The 22,051-nt window shown below is 35.7% G+C and overlaps 1 protein-coding gene across 1 annotated transcript in view; it reads right to left on the reverse strand.

Annotated features, from left to right (window-relative positions):
* Zpld1 (zona pellucida like domain containing 1) overlaps positions 1–18,792 on the reverse strand; it is a 36,417-nt gene extending 17,625 nt beyond the window's left edge. Inside the window, exons 1-4 of the mRNA XM_027943269.2 lie at positions 18,687–18,792; positions 5,251–5,471; positions 2,303–2,484; positions 1,292–1,364 (exon numbers count right to left, since the gene is read on the reverse strand). Coding sequence (XP_027799070.1) covers positions 1,292–1,364; positions 2,303–2,484; positions 5,251–5,471; positions 18,687–18,792 — 582 coding nt within the window. The remainder of the gene's footprint in view (positions 1–1,291; positions 1,365–2,302; positions 2,485–5,250; positions 5,472–18,686) is intronic.
* Between the last annotated feature and the right edge of the window lie 3,259 nt (positions 18,793–22,051).

The raw sequence follows: 22,051 nt of genomic DNA on the forward strand, positions 1-22,051 counted from the left end.
AATAAACTTGTCCTTGAAGCCATACTCCTACATTTGGATATTCTGCTATTCTAGTGAAAGGATAGTTTAATTTCACAGAATATAAGGACATCATTAAATGCCATGTGGATATATGTTCCACTTTTTAAAAGACTGGGAATTCTCATCTTGATCTCAATTATAATAAATAATATTGAATCCAAACCAGTTACCTCAATTCTACCTCAGAGAATACACTTATAAATCAATAGAAATGTTCCAATTTAAGGTTATTTACATAAATATTGCTCACTACAGTAATAAATATCTGGCCATATCAGGAATGAATATGGGCACATGTTTACTGAGTATTATAGAACCAAGTAACTTGGCAGCTTCTCTTTGCAGAGGAAAGTTTAGAAATGACAGAAAGGCAATCTTCATTCCAACACATTTTAATTTGTTGTTTAGAACTCTGTGGTGTCAGAATACAAACTTATAAACACGATTTTTTTAAATGCCTTTGGAAAATGTCCTACTACAATATTTATAGCTCATTATATTCAAAGTATAAAGCACTGACTTTTAAATCAGTTGCATGAATTATAACTCAGTGCCATGATGACATGAATAATAATGCAAAAATCAGATTCATAATTTACAAAAATGTTGGTTGATAGATTGAAAAATTGATATTTAAATCAGGCATTTACAATGTATGAATAAAAATTTTTTAATCAACATGAAAATATCATTTGGGGGATTAATGTTAGTTATAAATAGAAATACATGTATTTTTCACGTTTTGCTGCCACTATCGATATTTACATGACAAAAGTTTAGACAATGCTGTGTCATCAATCCAAATTATTTCGAATGTGACAGAATTGTCATCACCAAAACCCATATTGAAAATATTAACACATTCATCACCAAGTATGTCTCCAAGAGAAGTATCATTCAGACTTTCCATACATCTGTATCACAAAAATATTATTCCCCAAATCTTGACCCTGACCATGGCTATACACACAGGTATATACATAAATAAAAATATACAAAGAAATGTAGAAAGACACTTGGATAAACTATTACAGAATCACATTCTTGATATAAAATTTAAATCATTTATCAATGTTTAGAAAATGTAATGGAATTTCTACTGTACTTTTATGACTAAGATATATGAAAATAGAGGTAAAGGTGGGCAAATGTTACCAAAATATAATAGGGTTGATATGACTTTCAGTAGATTTTTATATAAAAGACATTCACATAAATGGTTCCTCAAAACAATGAAAAGCAAAATAACACCCTTCACCCATCAACTTACATTATAAAGGAGCAGGTTCAAAGTGCTGACAAATGTTCCATTGTTCTCTCTCACAGAAATAGCAGCTGAGGACCTAAAACAGATTTAGAAGAGGGAAAGCAATGGTAGGATTTTAAATTAAAAGTTTTAGTTATAAACTAAGTCTGACATACTTTTAAGTAGGCCTGGAGTAGGTGTACCATTTAAATCATCAAAAGATAATCAAAAAGCAAAGAGGACCAAGTAAAGGACAGATTGTCCTTTATGATCTTTTCTATTTATAAAGTGATCTTTTATATTTTGCATTATGATATGAGACTTTTTGCAAAAATAAAAAAGAAAAAGAAAAAACAACGATTTCATAGAACTTGAATCTGATACAAATATACTTTTATCAATTTCATTAGAAGTTTCTGAGATCAGGAATTTTGCTTGACCTTGTTCACTGCTAGAACACTGCATCAGCAAATAGCTAGATGTGTTATAAATATTGATTGAATAAATGAATGGATTTCTGTGGATAGTAAAGCTGAGGAATGTGTTCTGTGTGAGGGTTGGAGGACCGAGTGTGAGATGCTTCTTTCTACATCGGTAATCTTTTTTTTTTTTCTTAATTTTTTTTTCTTTGTCTGTAGGTCATGCCACATTCCTGGAAAATTGCAGGTGCCTGTGCACCTCTGAAAAAGTCATGGAGACTCTGTCATCTGGAGCAGCAGAACCCAAGAGTGAGAGCATATAGCAGAAGGACAGGCAGGACCAATAATGTGGTAACCAAATGCCCTACATATTGGAGGCACTACAGAACCGTCAGAACTATTCAAGTAACCCTGGCTCTTAGGCAACTGGAACAAGGAAAATATAAGACAGGCAGACAGATCAGTGGATGGATATCAGACTTAATATGGCTTCCATTACTTCGTTTGAGTTTGGCTATTCTCAACAAATCCTGCTAACTTTATAAGTCTTTCAAAAGTAAGAAATGACCCAAACACAAAGATAATATGAGAAAGCAAGAATAAAACATGAACTCACGAAGCAAGCTGGGTGTTATTAACCAGGTATTCCAGTGGATAGCTACAACTAAATTTGTAAAGAAGTCCAGGTAGGTAGCTGATGATTGTTGGTGGGTCTGGAGTATCAATATATCCTGAAATATTTCCTATTTGTACTGAAGTTGCATTTCCATAAGCACTGACACCAGGAATTGTGGACACCTGTTAGAATGGAAGACCAAGTTCAGTGATTCAATGGTTATATATAAATGTAGGCACTTGATATGCAGATGAAACATTAGATGAAATCATTTCTAGCTTCTGGTTCAACTGTAACATGCTGTGGTTTTAAAATTATATAACATAATGCTATTTATAAGTGATTAAATATCTTTTAAGTAAATGAAACCTCCATATTTGCCAGACACTTGACTCATATTTTATTAATGAGAGAGGAAAAAGATTATATATATATATATATATATATATATATATATATATATATATATATACATATACATATCAGAAAGCTAAAATGAGTAAATAAAAGACACTCTGGCATAGTGTGACTGGTCCTCCCTATTAACTGTACCCTGTTTCCACATTAGTGTCCTGTCTGCAGGCTCCCACTCTTAGCAATGTTGCTCCTGTCCCAAGCTCTTGTTGCTCTGGCCTTTGTGGACAGGTCTTCTGCTACCTCTCCCCTCCCCACTTGGCCGTGCTATACCTTACTCCACAGGATCTCATCTTCCCAGGTTAACATCCTCTGCCCCTGAATCCCCCACATATAGGGTTTATTTCTATCACAGCAGCAGGTATAGCACCTGAGCATCCTGATCACTGGGCAGAACCCTTCCACATCCCCAGAGCTCTCTGTGAGCAGGACTATTTGGGTCCTGTCCACTTTCACATTTTCAAACCAGCACCAGCACTGTAGGCCTCACAAATAATTTCTGAACACATAAATAAAAGTCCCAAATTTTCTGAGGATTACTCTTCCCAGCAACTTCCTCTGTGGTTCATGGAGATTCTGATTCCCTTCTGGGGAAAGAGTTAATGAACTTCAGTAGTTAGAGGAAGATATTTTCTCTGTGTGTATTTTCTTGGGACTGCTCAACCTTCTTTTGATTATAGAATCCTACTAAAATCAAAGAACCAGCGATTTAGGAATAACCAATATTTCTGATCTTCCTCAGACCAGAGAACTTTAGGTATAGTTTCTTCTCCCACCATGACAAATACAATAGGGCACTTAAGTTCTAACTGATACCTGCAATACTTAATTTCCAGCAATAGGTTAGATAAACTTCACGTGTGAACCTAACAGCACGTGAGAAAGCTGAGGCAATCATCTAGCTAATTCATCCATGGGGCAAAAATGCTTGTGAATGAAAATATTTTTGTTCTAATCCAGTGATTTACTAGTCTACTTAATTTTTCTCATGGAAGAGTGCCTTTGGAACAGACTCCAAAGCTGGTGACGTCTAAGATGCAAAATGAAAAATAACCAAAACTTCCCCTCTTCCCACTGTTGGCCTAGATCACTAAGTATACCTATTCTGTCTGCAAACACACACACACACACACAGAGTAATTTTTATATCAGAATTCTTCAGCTCTTAAAAACAATGTGAAAGCACACCCAGAAAGAAACAGTTTTCCTGGCTTTTCACCTGGATTATTTTCTAGGCAGCTGGACAAGGTGACTTGAATCCTTAAAGGAAAGGCTTTGGAGGGTGGTGGGATGAGGGGAATGCTGCTGTCTCCACGTCTCCACGTGGGCTCCCTCCCTCCACAAGGAGACAAGACATGCAATAATCAACCTGCTTCTCTCTCCCTTAGGCCCACTTCATAACCTCTCTGCACACAACTCAGAGAGATGAATAAACGTTTTTAATAAAAAGAGTCAACAATACCCAACCTGCAGGCTTGGAAGCCGTCGTGGGCACAATATTCTAACTGCCCTTTGGGTAAAGATAAAGAAGGAGATTCAAATAAATTCCCTGTCTTCCAGCTCCCACAAAATCTTAGAAACCATACCCTCAGAATAACCAAGGCTTCCCTTTTAATCCCAAACAATAATTGTGAAGAGTAAAAACCAAGGCCTCCTTTTTTAGTGGGCAAAGTGGTCATGCACATTACATCCCAATTTCTGTCTTTGGTAGGATTTACCAATAATCTAAACAAGAAAAGTAAAAAAATAGTACAAACCTAGTTTCAGTGTGACTAATACCCCCATCACAATACATTCACTTCAACTAATTTTCATTCTCTGGAAAGATAATTCTTTATTCAATTCTATTTTTGGTTCAACAAATGAATAAATAAATGAATGGTGTAGACTGCTAGTCCTCATTTGGTATGGAAAATCTCAAAGCACTCTTTTGAATTGCAAAATGATTGAGAAGAGTGCTAGTAACATTCCATGTAAGAATGCATATGCTAAACATTTTGAAATGCTAAGGACAGTCCCACATAAGGAAGAACTTCACACTAGCAACACTGGCAGCCCTCTTGCATAAAGCAATGAGGTTGTTCATTCAATGGTGAACATGAGAGTGAAGAGTAAAAGAAGAGTTCAAATTCCTCATTTTATCTTTAATCATTCAGAACAAGGTCACTTCAGCAATAGGCCAAGTGGTTCACAGCCAAACAAACTGCAACACTGCATGATCACATACTTCCATGAAGCACAGAGCTAATGAAAAACTTTAGAGAAATGCCCATGGTTGTCATTCACTCCAAAGAATGATGTTCAGAGAGGCACAGCTGACCTCAGACTCTCAATGCGCTATAAACATAACTATATTGAAAGGGAGAATTGTATACTTGGGAATGAAAGCTTCGAAGTTAAAAGAAAGTGATGTGTCCAGTTTTATCACAATTTTTTCTTGGAAGATAGACTAGGCTTCTGATTATTTCATGAAATGGTAAGATTTTTTTTATTTATGACCCTAGACCTAGCACACAGTGTCACACTAATCTTACCACTAAGTTGTTTCCACAGCCCTCCAAGGTGCTGAGATTGATGATGAAAATGACCACTGCTGGGAAGGTGTTGTTGTTGACGAACCCCCTGCAGTGGGAATCCCCATGCCTTCCATTCAGTGCCAGATCTGTTTCAGAATACCCCGAGAAAAGTACTGTGCAAAAATTAATCTTCATCGTAATAGTCTGCACTCCACAGTAGACATTGATGTCTCTTTCAGCTGAAATAAAAACATAAAAAAGCGCAGTAGAGTACACGAATAAATTTTACAAACCATGATACATTTATCATCATCTTAGTCTAACTCATTTCTGAACTTGAATATATCATAATCCAGTGTGCAAGTTATCAGAAGAGTGATCAGGAAAAAATAGTCTTTGATTTGGCTATTTTAGGAGAGCTCTTTTGAGTGTAGAGATTATAGTTTACCTCTGTTTCCTTGTGCCTGCTGTTCAGTGGGTGTGCATTAAATGTCTGTCCAGTACTATTGAAAGAATTGAGTGGGGAAAAAAAAGCAGGTTACTGAGGAAATTCAGAACTAGAGTAACTGAATTATTCAGATCACCTGTCTAAAATGAAATTCAGTTCAAATGATGCATTTTCCCAAGTGAAAAAAGAAGCAGTTAAAATCCACCCTAAACCAAATTGTTAGGCACTTTGGTATTTGACAACTCATCTTATCCAGAATGTAAAAACAAAAGCCATCTAGAGGAATTAGAGTAATTCCTTTTTATTTGTCCTATATTAAATCACATTAGACAAAGGGGATGAGAAATAGGTGCTGATATTATGAACAGAAATGCATACCATGCTCTAAGAAAATTCTAATGACTTTGCATGCCAAAAAAAAAAAAAAAAAAAGGAATGAAGTAGGCAGGAAATGTAAAGCATAATTTGCATTGTTCTCTGTGACTCCATGAATAAGAACTATCCCAGGTCTATGGAATAGAGCACAAGCGTGAGTGAATGCACACACACGCATGCACGCTCGCGCACACACACACCAGCTTTCCATAACTTCTTTAATTATTTTTCCACATATGATAGAGAGTTTGGGATTCTTCACTGGCAGAAGATTTCACTTTTACCAGTTTGGTGCCTTCTATGAATTGAATTGTGTCCTCACCCCCAAAAACTATAGTGAAATTCTAACCCCTCCTTGTTCGGATTGTTTTTGGAAATGGGGTTGTTGTTTAATTAGTGAAGTGAAGAGAAGGTCATACTGGAGTGGAATGGGCCTCTAATTGAATAACACTGATGTCATTATAAAAGGAACTACTATGAGGAGACCAGGCAGAGAGAGAGCACCAGGTAAAGACAGGGTTGGAGCCATACATCCAGAAGCAAGGCACACCCAGGACAGTCCTGGCACACCACCAGAAGCTGAGAAGAGAAGAAAGGATGCTTCCCAGATTCCCAGAGGGAGCACGGACCTGCCTTGATATTGAGCTTCTGGCCTTCAGAACTGTAAGACAATAAATTTCCAATGTTGTAAACCACCCCATGAAACAATAAATTTCTATTGTTTTAAGTCAACTTTGTTGTATTCTGTTACCGCATGCTAGGAAACCCAGTACAGGAACCTCACCACCTTCTAACTCTGCTTTTCCTTTTAAATAAAGACGCTGACGCAAGCTTCAGCTTTTCAAAATGTGAACACAAAGAAGAACTGACTATTTGGAGAATTTACCTTGATTGAAATTCAAACAAATAAAACATATTTTGGGCAAACAATAGGAAATTCACTAAGAAATAATTAAATGTCATTCAAGATTTTTACCATAGAATTAATTTGCTTAAATAATTCAGCCCTAATTTAACAGTAGAAATGTTCAAAATCATATTTCTTTGGAATATTTTTTCACTATACATTTTTTTGCCAGCAAAATGAGTCATATTTTGAGGCTGTAAATAAGTATGTACATAAATTTCTATGTTTGGTAATAGGTTTAAACTCATTGTAATTATACATAAAAAAGGACAGAATTTTTTTTTCCCAAACAAAAGGCAAATACTAGGCTGGGTATTATGGAAAATTTCAAGCAATATTCATTTTATGAGTAAAAAAAATGAGATAAATTAGTTAAGAATACATTTTATCACTATAAAAATAATACATAGCATTTAAATTGGGGGGGGGGGGAATATCTCTATACCCTTTAGCAACATTAACTGTTGCAGTGCAACTATTATTTCTAAGTGATATTCTTTCCTAAAATAGTATAGTTCATTTCAAAAAATGCTTTTTGAGTATCTGTAAGCTTTAAACTACATCTTAAACTCATTGATTTTTCTCCCTCTACTTGCTATTCCTGGGCCCATTATCATTATCTTTCCTCTGGAACATTGCATTAACTTCCTAACTGGTTCTTTTACCTCCACTTTCAACCATTTTGCTTAGTACAGTTGTTAACACATTAATGCAGTTATGTCCACTTCTCCCTCAGATCTCCAACAGTTACTCTTTTCACTTAGTTCAAAGTCCACATCTTGAGCCAGGTTCTCAAGGCTCTTCATGATCTGCCATCTGTCCAGCACTGCATTCTCACTCCTTCTCCTACCACACTACTCCCTTTATCTATTACACTGAGTGTCTTTCAGTTATCTGAAAGCATCCCACAGAGTGATAGAGTGATAGATGTTCAAATAGTGGTTATCTCCTAGGGTGGAATTTTCTCAAGAAAAACTTGAGGGGAGATAAAAATGTTCTCTATCTTCCTCTGGATGGGGTAATATACATGTATACGAATGTTAAAATTTCAAACTGCATTAAGATGGTACAAACTACTTCAGATTGGTGCATTTTACTAGGTATACATTACTCCTCAGTAAAGTACTGTGAGCATTTAAAAAATCATGACACAGCTTTATGCACAAGACCTTCATACAGTGCTTTCTTCTGCTTGAAACACTCCTCTATCCCCACGCCTTGATTAAGTTACTTTACTCATCTATTAGGTCTCAGGTTTCATTTCCTTTTCCCAAAGATTCCCCTGATCACAAATCAAAAGTATGCCACTTTATTTTACATTGTCATATTGTTTTTAAAACATTTGTATATTTCTCCAGTAAACTGAAAGTCACAGAAGGAAAAAAAAAAAGCTATTATATTCACTGATGCACTCCACGAGTAATTACTTAATTACTCAATAATTACTGGACAATAGATTGCACTGAGGGTTTAAAAATTAGTCATCCAGAAATAGGCAAAGTGGTATAGGCCTCTAATCCCAGAGACTGGAAGACCGAGGCAGGAGGACTACAAATTCAACACCAGCCTCAGCAACTTAGTGAAACCCTGTCTCAAAATTTAAAAAAAAATAAAATAAAAATAAAAAGGACTAGGGATATAGCTCAGTGGCAGAGCATCCTTGGGTTCAATCCTCAGAATCAGAAAAGAGAGAGAAGTAGTGGTCCTGTGTCTGTTCTGAAGTGTATCTGAGTCAAGGAGAAGACACATTAAAGTGGCCCACATTGACAGAAAGATCCATCCAGAGAGCTTTCAGGTGGCAGAGAAAGCCAAGCTCACCTAGTTAGACCAGCTGGTTAGGAATGCCTTCCTGAAGAAGATGGCATTGATTTTAGTTTGAAGTATCAATAGAAGTCAGCTATGTAAGGGGAAGTGTGAATAATGAAATATGCTCAGGCTGATTGGGAGCCAGACAATTTCATTTTCATTAGGATTTAATATGTAAAGGGAAAAATGACAGGGAAGGAGACCATGTGGCAGGCACAAGAAAGATCAGAGGAAACCTTTACAAAATGATCTTAAAAAACAGTTTCTTCAGGGTAACAAAATGTTTACCTGAGTGTCCAATCCAATCCCCAGCTATTAGAGAGTTCACTGAGAATTTGCTTTAGGCTCAGTGAACAAGTTTAATTGCACTGCATGATAAAGTAAATACATATCAATAAATATGTCACCGAAAAGAGATATGTCACCAAAAAGAGTTATCTTTATCCTTAATTTAAACCAGCCCCAAACTTCAGCTTCCTCACCTCTGTTGGATGGGATTAACTGATGCTGAGAATACCTTAACAAATGGAGATGACTGCAATATCAAATGTAAAGCTCTCTTTTGCTTTCTGCTTTACAACTGAAGACTTGTAACCCCTGTATTGGAACTGAATCTGCCGTAGGCTGATCCCACCTGAAGATATGGTCACGAATTAAAGGCTTTGTGCAGTGTAAGAAAAAAAAGATCTGTTCAAATCCATTCTAAACCAGTTTTCTAAAGACTTTTTACTAGCCTTCAGAGAGAAACACATTTTTTTTCTTTTTTTCTCCTGGTTGTAGATACTAGAGACATTAATTCAGCTAAACTTTACCATTTAGGAGGCTTTGAGGGGAAAAAAATGATACTTCATGTTGTCAAAGGACAATTTCTGCCAAAAGAAGAGATTTTTTTTCATAGTTACTGAATAACCATTGCTTTCAACAGCTAAATATTTTGAGTTTTTTACTGTCCATGACTGGCCTGAGTTAAAACATTCCTTAGTACAATACTTGAGTATTAAACAATGAGTACAAGTTAATGACAAAAATATAAAGAAATACATATCTTTAGAGGATGATTTTTAATATTTTAGGTATAAAGATACCAAATGCATTTAAGCTGCAGAACTGCTTACAGAGCTGATGTAGTTATATTGCCAAAATGGCAATATATTGCCCTGAAATTTTTATCCAAGCTATTTTTATAGAAATATTTAGAATACAATATTCAATCAAATTGGTAAAAATAATGTTCTATACTCCACTCATATATCCATCAGGAAATGGTATAGTTAGTCTGTCTCACATTTTCTAAAATTATGCTAATTCTAAATAAGCTGTCACACTGCCAACCATCTACTTTATCATGTATGAAAATGTGTTCTGCCTTTGAGATTCGTAGAATAAAGTTACCATGTAAATGGGATTCCAAGGAGATGGATCCCATTCCATATATGTAAATCAAGATACTGCACAACTTCTTTATCCTTGGTTGTCCTATTCCTAGAAACATTATTCCCACCTTCTCCTTAAGACACACTTTCAGACAACATATTTGCAGCATATCATACATCTATCTGATAAGCATACCTAACTTTGTTCTTTCAACAATTTCAAAGTCAACTTGCTTAAATCCAGCAACATCCTAATGAAGCTAGATTCTATTAGATTTTGATTCATGGAAACATTTTCACCTTATCTAAGTACTGTTAATGGGATACCTATACTTCCTTTCACTAGCATTAGATGGTTTAAATTTTTTGATTATGTTATGGAATAATAAGCACACAGATCAATTCAATTAATCATACAATTTGCACAAGTATTTCTTTAACACAAAGATGTCAATGTCCCAAAATTTGGTTCAAAATGTCCCAAATTACATGCCATTTCATGTCAACAAATTACTCAAAAGAAAAGCACCTGTTGTATACATATTATGTGTAAGTCTCTGTGCCAAACAGAAGATGAAAACATTAACAAGATACTCCAGTATTCAAGGAGCTTTGGTTGAATAGAGGAGGCAGAGGAAAATAGCCAATTGCAACTAAGCCTGATATGGAAATGGTAAAGGCTTGTTAACAGTATCAAATATACTGTACCAAACCCTGTATGGGTAGAGTACAGGTGTTTGGGAGGTGATTGTTAGGAAAGAATGGAGTAATTCCAACTGGCTAAATTTGACAAGAATTTGATTAAAAATGAAATGAAGAGAAGGTGTGTCATTAATGGTCGTGTTTCTAACTTTGGCATTTGAGTGAATTATTTCTGAGGACAAAGAAGTCAGGATGAGAAAGTTGATGAGCTTAGTTTTTTGAGAGGACATTCAAGCATAAATGTAGAGCAAGTAGTTGGAAATATGAGTATAAAATGTCAGGGAAAGAAAAGAGCAAGAAACATAAATTTGAGAATTATAAATACTCAGTATTTTCAACAATTAAGCATAACAACTTTGAAACTAGCCATGAGAGCACTCAGGTAAAAATAGAAATAAGCTGAGACCAGAAAAATTGTATCAAAGTTGCCTTTCAGTGAGACTTCCCCTAGTTATCAGGATAGAGTGCAATCATCCTCTTGTGTCCTGTCCCATGTCACTTCAATTGTGAGTCTACTATATCATTTACATTTTATCTGGGAGTGGATATTTGCTTTCTTGTTAGCTTATGAACTCACAGAGAACTCTAGGTTTTGGTACTTGGCAGATATTTACTAAAATACTTTTTACTATGATTCTTTCATAAATAGTGTTCATGATGTCTAACTCTTTAATATCAAATTCCAAGATTCACATTGAGAATATACACACAATTGAGGTGGGTTCATTTTGACTGCCCAGAGCTCATATTTCCTTTCTGTCCTTTGCCAAATGCCTGAGATGATTCCTCTGTTTTCAAATTTTGGAATGAACATCAATATTCTTAATCACCAAAATTTTCTATGACTTTAAAAAACTCCATTTAAATCTAGGAAATTTGCAGATGTTTGCAATTTGTTTAGGTATTTTAGTTTTTTAACTAAAAAAACTAAAGTCTTGGTATTAGTTTTGTTAAGTAGTTATGTTACATCAGTTGTATTGATGACTTTAAACATTTCCCCTTAACAGTGATATATTTTGCTGATTTCTATTACCATTAGTAGGAACAAGTACATAATTACCAGGTGGGGATGACCCAAACACTGTGGTTTCATTCATAAAGCAAGCAATACCATTATGAATACCATGCTCTAAATATATTTCTTATACTTAACAGTGCAAACAAATCACTGGAGAAACTTGTGAAAATGCAGATTCCAATTCACTAGATATGAAGTGGGGCCCTGAGTTTCTGCTTTGCACAAACTCCCAGGTGACGCTGATGTTACAAGTCTTTCAGTCAATTGATTAAGTCACAACTATGTATTCTGACTGGACAGAAGCTCTTAGGTGGATTCCACTTGGAGAGGTTAAGCACACCCATCAAATACCTTTGTATGATCACATGTTCACAAGAGGGACAAGTTCAGATATAAAAGGGACAGGATGGAGAGAGACATAAATCATGCCTAACTCCCTTCCTTGTCTGAGAACTTAACTGGTTTTAAATCTCAGTGAAAGAGATCTCATAAAAGTCTCTGAAATGGATCCTAAGTCAGTCTACTTCAGTGCTCCCATGGCAACCTGTGCAACAGAACTGGGAAGAGGATCCGTCTTCTCCTGCTCACATTTCTACCCCATTCCACAATCACAGCACTTTAATAAGTAGGTGAGGCTCAATGGCCCACTTTAAAAGCCAGCTATGCCAAGTGGAGGAGTTTCTCACAAGAAACTCCAGTAGCAATAGTAGTGCCTGTGCCTCTGTAGCCAAAGAGTCCCCAGGAAGTGTCTACTTCCTGGCCATGTGTGAGATGCTGCCCTGGGGACTCTGAAATAAAGGAGAAGACACAGGGACCCCTGGGGGTGAGGGTCCACAGCAGGTGGAGGCAATATGCTTTTAGATGCAAGGATCATGTAAACAGGATATACTGTATCCACAGGTATTTAAGAGAAATATTGGTTTAAAACTGATAGTATAAACAATAACCTATTCAACATAGTAGGAAACTTCTGTATGCTGAAGAGTGACATAGAAAATTTCATAAGGCAATAATGTATTTCCTGAGCTCCATAAACATTCTAATACTAATTTATACCATCTTCGTAGATTCTAAGAGTAATTTATACATATTTTCTGCTTCTATTTCTAAAATGAGCATGGTGATATTTGTACTACAGAAGCTTACAAATTGACTAAGAACAGATGCTATGTGCATTATTCTAGCTCATTTTTAAACTTATCTTTCCTCCCACCAAGTTTTTATACAAGATTGAGATTTCGGTACTAAAACAGCAAGAAGTCCTAAAGGGGTATTGATATTTCATCTATGCAAAATACCAACAGCTGATGAATTTGAAGTGGATTAGGAATTCAAGCTTTCTCTCCACATTGAACAGGTTTCTTGTCACCTTAGTTTTTCATTACAACATCTGTTTCTCGTTAGCAAATACAAGCTGTTGTTTCAATGCTGTGAGAAATTCATATGCAATCTGAGGCAAACTTTGCAGACTTAAAGTCATACTAGCTGCTCCACACTTTGGAACCAGAAAAGTTTGGTCATCTTTTTCAGGGACAGGGGAAAAAAATAATATGTGTATGTGCGTGTGTGTGTGTGTGTGTTTTACTTGTACAGAGGAAGTATAAGATTCATGCAATAAATAGTTTCATTAAAATACAGTGGAGTATGGATCCTGAATTATCCAGTCACTGCACTTGCTAAATGCTCTCTTCACTACACTTTATCACTACAGATTATTCAGAATTTGTTCAGTCATCACCGCTTGAATCAGTTCTTCTGTCTCATCTGGACAGAAATTGTAGTTACATGTGCAAGACAGAAAGCAGGCATCCTCCTGACAACTTAGAGGCCAAAACAGTGCCACTGAGCACGCAAGTAGGAGAACAGGCCTTTCTTGTCTGCACAGAGGGCCAGGATATATACCTGGGACAGTTACTTCATTCTCCATGTTTACTTCATCTTTGGGCAGAGAACAATGCAATGGTTAAGCAAAGTCTAACACATAATTAGTTCATTTTCCTAACCCACCTATGAATTCTATCCATTAAATTAATGATTCTTGATTTTATTTTCCTTGCAATTTATTTTATTTTTTTTTCATTGAAATATTAGGTGTTACTATATATTCCCTTAGTCAAACAGGTCTTGAAAAGGAAAACAAATTGCCCTGCTACTTGACTTCAGATTCTTTAATATGGAGGTTTCCTTTGAGATTCTCCATCCCTACATCATTTTTTAAAAAACTACCATTCAAAGTTTATTTTTAGGCTTCAGCATTTGATAGACAGTGTTCCAGTTTTATAGCTTTGTCAATTTCTAGTTTTGCAATATTAGAAGCAATTTTTAATCCTCAATTCCTTACTGTAAAGAGAGGTTTAAAAAACATTGTGTATTTGTTGAGAGGAGTAAAAGAGAATTCTGTGATATGCCTACCATTCAATATATGGAGCATACTGCTTCCTTCCTTATTAGTGTTATTTTAAATAGAAACCAAATTACAAGTTATATAACACAGAGTTAAAATGGGCTTCTTATGTTAGTTAATCATAAGACAGTGTCAGGCAATTAAATCTCTGTCACCAAAAACCCACTTGCCCCTTGGTCATATCTGTATCATTAAATAACTCTATAGAGATCTGCATGTTTAGACTAAGTCTCCTACATCATTGCTGTCCAAAATCAGGTGCTAGTGTCAAAAGACATCCATTAATTACAGTGTCCAAGCGCATTTATCTGTAGGTTTTACCTGGCCAAATAGCTTTTTGGTACCCCAATAGTCAATTGTTTTGAGTTTTATTCAGGGAAGAGTACAACTATAATTTCAGTGAAGAATGAGGCTTTTCCTGGCTATTGGCTTCGGTAGGCAAGAGTTAACTACCTTTATAGTTAGAGGGTATCTCTTTAAATTTAAATGAATTAGAGCATAGGGGTTATCTTGGCCCAAGAATAAATGCCAAGGAAATTAAAGAAAATAATTCTAATGCCAAGAAACAGCAAAGGTCAGATAGGGTGAGATGATTACTCTCCTCATTATTAACATTGCTTTGCATTTAGATAGCCCCTTTCCTTTGCCAGTCTCATTCTCATTCTGCCTTATTGCTCAGGGTCTGAGCAGCTTGTGGAGCTCCTAATGACATCACAGTGGAACAGAAGCCAAAAAGTCAAGAGGGCAATGAGCAATTAACCTTTAGGCTTTATTTGTTCATTTTGTTCTTCTTGAACACAACATGCAAGAAAAAATGGGTATTAAATAATACCTATAAAACTTAAATCCTCTTCTGGAAATTCTAATTGTACTTGTATTTTAAGGTTTTTGTTTTTTTAAATACAAATCTTTAATTATAACAATGGTGTGAGGGGTATCTTTGTATACATGTTAGGAAAGTTTGGCTATTTGTTGCCAGAGCCAGATAATACTAAATATTAGCCCTAAAAGTGCTAATATTTGTAAAGAAAAATTCAAATTAAAATAAGAGGTTTGACTTTCCCTGTTGAAAATAAAAAAAAAAAAACTCCTCCCCCTGTCTTTTCTTAAAGCATTTACTTTGGAGAACTTGGAATTTGTAAATAATTTCCCCTCTCTTTCAAATATAAATAAATCCTTTTTGAAACCAAGATAGGACTTTCATAAACCTTATGACCCAGGATGTCTTTCTCAAGGACCAGGGAACCATCCCTTAGAACTGTAAACATTAAGGAAAATAGCACCCATATCTCCCAGTAAGAAGATGGGAGCCAGACTTAGTGTGAGCCTTGCTTCAAAGTGAAAAATTACCTCCTGTCATAAAGACATAAGAAGTTAATTTTTCTACTGGATAAAACCAATAAGCTAACACAGATGGTCACCCCAATTACCAGGTGGATCTAGGATATGTGACAAATGGTGCTGTCATGTCGTTTTACTTGAAGACCAGTTATTGCTAATCTTGAAAACATATATATATATAATGGGCTGCATCTGCCTGGATATATAAAAGGGTGAGATTTCTTTCTGTCTTTGCAATCTTTTCTTTATTGCCTGTGATGTGCATCACATTCTGAGTTTAATGCTTATTCAATGATAAAAGTGTTTCTTTATCTACAAACTTGATAGAGAAGATTTGGGGATTGGGAGAAGATTTTGTTTTCAATCCTATTTCCCCAACATACAATTGTGCTTTACTTGGAAAAATGGATACCAGAAGATAACCGAATACACTATCACTTGTTCTTAACCATAATATACACTAGTTCATCTGATCAATACATTCAGAGATTCTGGCAATACGTGTTTGGGGCAAAGTTGTAGAATCCACATATTCTAACTATCCAATGTGATTTTGTTGCAAATTTATAAATGAACACTTTATCATCATTTTTAAAGATTCTCCATGATAAGCACTTCTACTTGCTATCCTAGTCACTCTTTGGCTGTTCAATATGTTTTATTCGCATGTCCATATACATATAACTGGAACATAGCTAAATCCTCTCTGCTGAGCAAACTTTCTACATCTTAGCTTTCTCCCCACACATCACAGGAGCAGGTCTTGATCACCCTTCGTGGGCCTCTGGCCCCATTCCTCTGAAGGCCACCAGCTCCCGCTGCATAAGGAGGGGACAATGATTAGCACCTCTCACTCCTTCTGCCTGTTTCTTCATTGTTCCTTCTCTCCTAAATCAAAGAAACAGCTGGAACTTTGCCAAGGTTGACTCCCCTACCTGCATCATTCATCTCTTCTGTATTTTCTTTGCTCTTTTCATCAATTACTTCCTTATTAGTATTTCCAATCTCTGAATGCTTTCCCATTACTCAGGAATCTCTAGTCTCAAATACACTTTTCTCATTTCAATTTGTGATTCAGATTGATCATTGTTTTCCTTTGCCATAAAAGTTGTCTATATTGTCTTTTTGAAGCCCTTTATTTTTCTGCCCTCTATTAATTGCCCACACAGCAACAAGGAATTCTACTCTCACATAGCTATCTTCAGTTGTGACCTCCTTTCTCAGACTTAGGTACATATTTCCTACTATTGGATAGAAGTTGCCACTATACTTTCTTTCTTAAAAAAAAAAAAAAAAAAACCTATAAGCTATGATTTCCAAACCCAAACCTCCTTTCTGAAGCATGCAAGTGTCCTATATTTTTGGTGTCATCTAACAGCATCAACACCCAGTTGTTCAAATTCAATGCATCCTCTGGTCTTCCCCTCCTCTTATCTCTCCTAATCCAATCCCTCTCAAGTCCTGCTGAGTCCAGCTTGAGGACCTCATGAACTTGCCTCCTTCTGCTCCTACCACCCCTGCCTTCACAGTCTGTCTGCTCCTAGTCTCTTCTTTGTTTTTTCACTTTTCCCAATGTCTGTTTTCTAAAAAAAAAAAATGTGAGCACATCCAACCTCTTAAAATGTATCTTTAAAAAAGACCCAGTGGCTCTCCAAGGTCTACAAAATAAAAGCAGAACACTGTCATTATATGGTATGATAGACAAAGCATTCTTGCCAAAACACTTGAACCTGCATTTACCCAAGCCTCTAGCTCTAATTAATTTACAGGCTACACAGACAAAAGGGAATGTGCTGAATGATACCATGGGTTTGCAATCAGTGAAATCCAGTCTCAGAAATATATTGAATAAGCCACCAAATTAGAGGCAACTTAGCTGAGTATTAGCAAATACCAAGGAATTATTAAAAAATATTGGGTGTATACATGAAGTAAATTTCTTGTCCATCAGATATATACACTGAAGTATGAATAATAAATTTCCTTTAAAATATTCCATGGATGGAAGTAATGAGGAAATAGAGAGAAAATAAAATTTATAAATGTTGATCATTGATAAAGGTAGATGATAAGTATGAGGGCTTTAAAAAAAATCTCTATTTTTATATGCTTGAATTTTCCATAATAAAACAAGTAAAAAAAGAATTAGTTTATGATATTCAGAACCATTAATGACTCTTAGCACACTTTATAATCTTACCTTTAAGTGCTCCCCACCATGACTTCTATTTTACTTCACAGGCCACAAACTTAGACTTGGTCTGGGCTTAGGACATCATTCAGAAACAAGCTAGGATTTATTCTGAGGTAGAAATCTCACTTGTAACTCCCTGCCCTTTGCTCCACGCAGGTGTGCTGTTGTGCTAGCATGCTCCAACAGGACTTAGGCAGATTTAGAGAAAGCACAGTATGGCCAAAGGTATTCAGTTTGCATGACAGACATGGAAAAGTAGTTTCTGATTCCCTAATCTTTATTTTATAAGTGTTGAATCATGGTTCTATAACTCTAGTTAATATAAAATGACAAACACTTTAATGCAATGTGCAGAACTTTCTCACTGAGTGCAGATTTTAGGAAGCTGGGGAATATGTCCACCAATAGGGTCAGAATCTCATGTCTGTCACAACTTAATGGGTTTCTGTGAAATTCATTCTGCAGCTGACCTGTGTACTTTGATGATGACCAACATTTCATTGACAGAGTATTTTGAAGGTGTCACATAATATTTCACAGTCATTTTCTTAACCATTATTCTTAAATAAATCTAGTTGCAGATAAAAAAGTCCTCCAGCAAATTTTTGAATGAAATTAGCCTCCCCAATTTCACTACCTACCAGTCAATATTTTTTACATTCGTGAACAGCCATTATAATAATATTAACTTTGATGAACACTTTGTATGTTAATGTGGGTATAAATTACAACTCCAGAAAAATGTCTCTTGTCATTTGCATTTGTTAATATCTGCTTAATATAAAAGGAGAGACCCCCATCTTCCCTATGTATTTAAATGATTTACTATTTTAACATAATCACTCCTTTCAGGAGCAATTAGTGCATAGATTAGGTTCCAACTTACCAGGAAATCTACTGTGGAGGTTGGCATCACAGTTGTAACCATTGAACTGAGCAGACACCGGAAGCACTCTAATTGTTAGAAGCAGCAGCAACCCTATTTGTTCCATTGCAGCACCTAGAAAAGAGTTATTTATGATGTCGATATCACCAGCCTTCACTCCAAGGTGCTGGAAGGACTGAGGCTGATCTCAATGTACTTTTGGATAAGGGTGTCATGCATAGAAAGCCAAAAGAAAATAAAATTATAAAGTTTTACTCAAATAACCATGTAGTCAAAGCTCACTGAAGGCCCATGGATTATCAGAAATAATTAACAAAAACAAAAGCAAAGATTTTGGTTATGATATTTTAATATTATTTTCATTATTAGGTTTCAGTTTGCTAAGGGTGAGAAAGTCTAACTTTTGTACTAGAAAAGCTAAGGTATAAATCATAATGACTGAAACAGAAAAAGGGTATTATAAATAGGAAGAACTCAAACCAAACATCTGGCCGCACAGTGAGTGAAGCAGACTCACCAATTTAGAGACAGCTGGTCATTTGTAATATCAACATACTTAAGGTCAGAGGATCCAACACTCAACCCACAGTTCTAAGAGAATTTTCAATCTTTTCATGACCAAGTAATGTCAAAAAAAATTTCTCTTAGCAAAAGAACTCAAGACTACTCCAGCCTCTCAAAATTCAATGGTTTGGGTATAATTTTCTCAGGAAATACATGGATAAATCAAAAGGGAGACCAGGAAAACAGTATGGGTGAAGATCAGAATCTTCTAATAATGGCTCTTGATGAGCAATAAGGTCTGATGTGAATGTGTGAAAACATGGAACTCAGGAAAAAGTGATGGAAATTGGTTTTAAAGATGTTAATGTAGGTTGGACAAATAAATGGAAATTATATTTAATCCTTAAAATACCAGTCAGTCTCAAATTTAATAAGTATTTTCCTAGATGCCCTTTTATTGGCCTGATTAGTTAAAACACCTTCTAGAAGGGCCCCACTTGCTCTCACAGCATAGTTTGTGTGCTGGAAAAAAGTCTTTGACGTTGGTGGCTTTGGTCTATGCATAAAAACAAGAAGAAAATAAAATTGTAAAGGTTTATACAAACAATTGAGTGCATCTTAAAAGCTTGGGTTTTAGGGTGAAAATGGTATTTTATTAAAGATCTGCCCTAGATAATTAATCAAGTCTTTAGCAAAAGGAAGGAAATACATCTTGCTTCTGTGTCATCATTTTAGAATAGCAAGTTCATGGTGAACAAAGTCACTTTGGTGAGGATGTGGGAAAGGAAGGCAAGAATTTACTCTCAAAAATAGAGTGAAAAATATATTGTCAACAGGAGCTTCCTTCCTTCGGCATTATAACATACTTCTCAGTCACAAGCATAATGACTTTGGGAAGAACAGACATAATTCTGGTTAGTTCTGAGCCCCTGGGACAGTCCATAAACAGAAGGCTCACACAAATGGTTGACCCACACTTGCGTTCTGTTGACCACATCTATACCATCATTGTCTAGCTCCTCAAGACACTGAAAATAGAATAAGACAGCCCTGACATTTTGGAGTCTCTGGAAGATTGCTAGGAAGAGAGCAGCTTGTTTCTGAATACTGCACCCACACATATCTAGTATCTACTCCATACCTTACCACTGCTCCTTATGATGGGTCCCAATTATCTCCAGAAAATGCTGGAGTTTCTAGACTCCCATGCTCCCTCTCCCTATCCCACTATGAATCAGCCTCCTTATATAGCTGGGTCTTATATTAGACAAAGGTGCCAAAAACATGCACTGGAGAAAAAATAGCCTCTTCAACAAATGGTGCTAGGAAAACTGGAAATCCATAGGCAACAAAATGAGATTAAACCCCTATCTCTCATCATGCACAAAACTCGACTCAAAGTGGATCAAGGACCTAGGAATAAAACCAGAGACCCTGCATCTAATAGGAGAAAAAGTAGGCCCTAAACTCCATCGTGTAGGATTAGTCCCTAACTTCCTTAATAAGACTTCTTTGGCTCAAGAATTAAAATCAATAATAAATAAATGGGATGGACTCAAAAAGTTTCTTCTCAGCAAAAGAAATAATCTGTGAGGTGAATAGAGAGCCTACATTTTTGGAGCAAATCTTTACCCATCATACATCAGATAAAGCACTAATCTCTAGGGTATATAAAGAACTCAATAAGATAAACACCAAAAAAAGACAAAAAAAAAAAAAGACCCAATCAATAAATGGGCCAAGGCCCTGAAGAGACACTTCTGAGAAGATAATGTACAATCAATCAACAAATATATGAAAAAATGTTCATCATCACTAGCAATTAGAGAAATGCAAGTCAAAACCACTCTAAGATTTCATTTCACTCCAATCAGAATGGCAACTATTATGAAGACAAACAACAATAAGTGTTGGCGAGGATGTGGGGGAAAAGGTATGCTCATACATTGCTGGTGGGACTGCAAACTAATGCAGCCAATATGGAATATTTATATTTAGCAACATGAAGGAAGTCATATGCTAAGTGATTTGCTGTCAAATAGGATATCATTTCTCATTCAAATTTGCTTTTCCAAAGATAACTTCTTCCAAAATATGATTTTTAAATTTATTTATTTAGGATTGAATTTGGAGTCTGAAAAATATAATTTTACTTCCAACTCTCACTCACTAAATTTTATACACATGAATACAGTTCTGTTATAAATACTGTTCTCTGTATTTTATTATAACCTTTTAACCTTCTTTTAATTGAGATTTATTATATATCAGGCACGGTGCTGTGTTTAATATTCAACTACTACACAGATTTTATTTTTGCTCACACTACTAATATGAAAGCTGAAGTTTAAAGATTTTAATTGACTTGCCGAGGGTCACAGACCTACTAAATGGCAGAGCAGAATTCAAAACTGAGCCGGACCTTTGGAATTATTACACTACTCTGTTTGACTTCATTGGAGTTTGTTAAATAAATAAAATGAATGCCATGCTAATTTTCAGAAAGTAAATTATATGAATAATATAGGCTTTAAATATGCTTTGAACTAAATGATTCAGATGACTGTGGCAAAATATTTTTAATATCTACATAAGTGTCACGACTCTATCTCATTTAGGCGATGAGTGGTAAAGAATATGCTTCTTTTCACAAACTGATTTTATGATAACACTAGTGATGTTTAAGGACTGACCAGAATGTTTTAAGGATTTCATACCTATTTTATAACCATGAAACAGGTAACTTGTTCTCCTTATTCTGGGAGAAAGAAAACAAAGGTCCTGAAAAGTTAAGGAAATTTCCCAGGTCTAAGCAGCCAACTCATGTGAGAAGCAGGATTTATGGCCAGACAGGGCCAGAA

The sequence above is a fragment of the Marmota flaviventris genome, chromosome 8, assembly GCF_047511675.1.
Source record: "Marmota flaviventris isolate mMarFla1 chromosome 8, mMarFla1.hap1, whole genome shotgun sequence".
Taxonomy (NCBI): domain Eukaryota; kingdom Metazoa; phylum Chordata; class Mammalia; order Rodentia; family Sciuridae; genus Marmota; species Marmota flaviventris.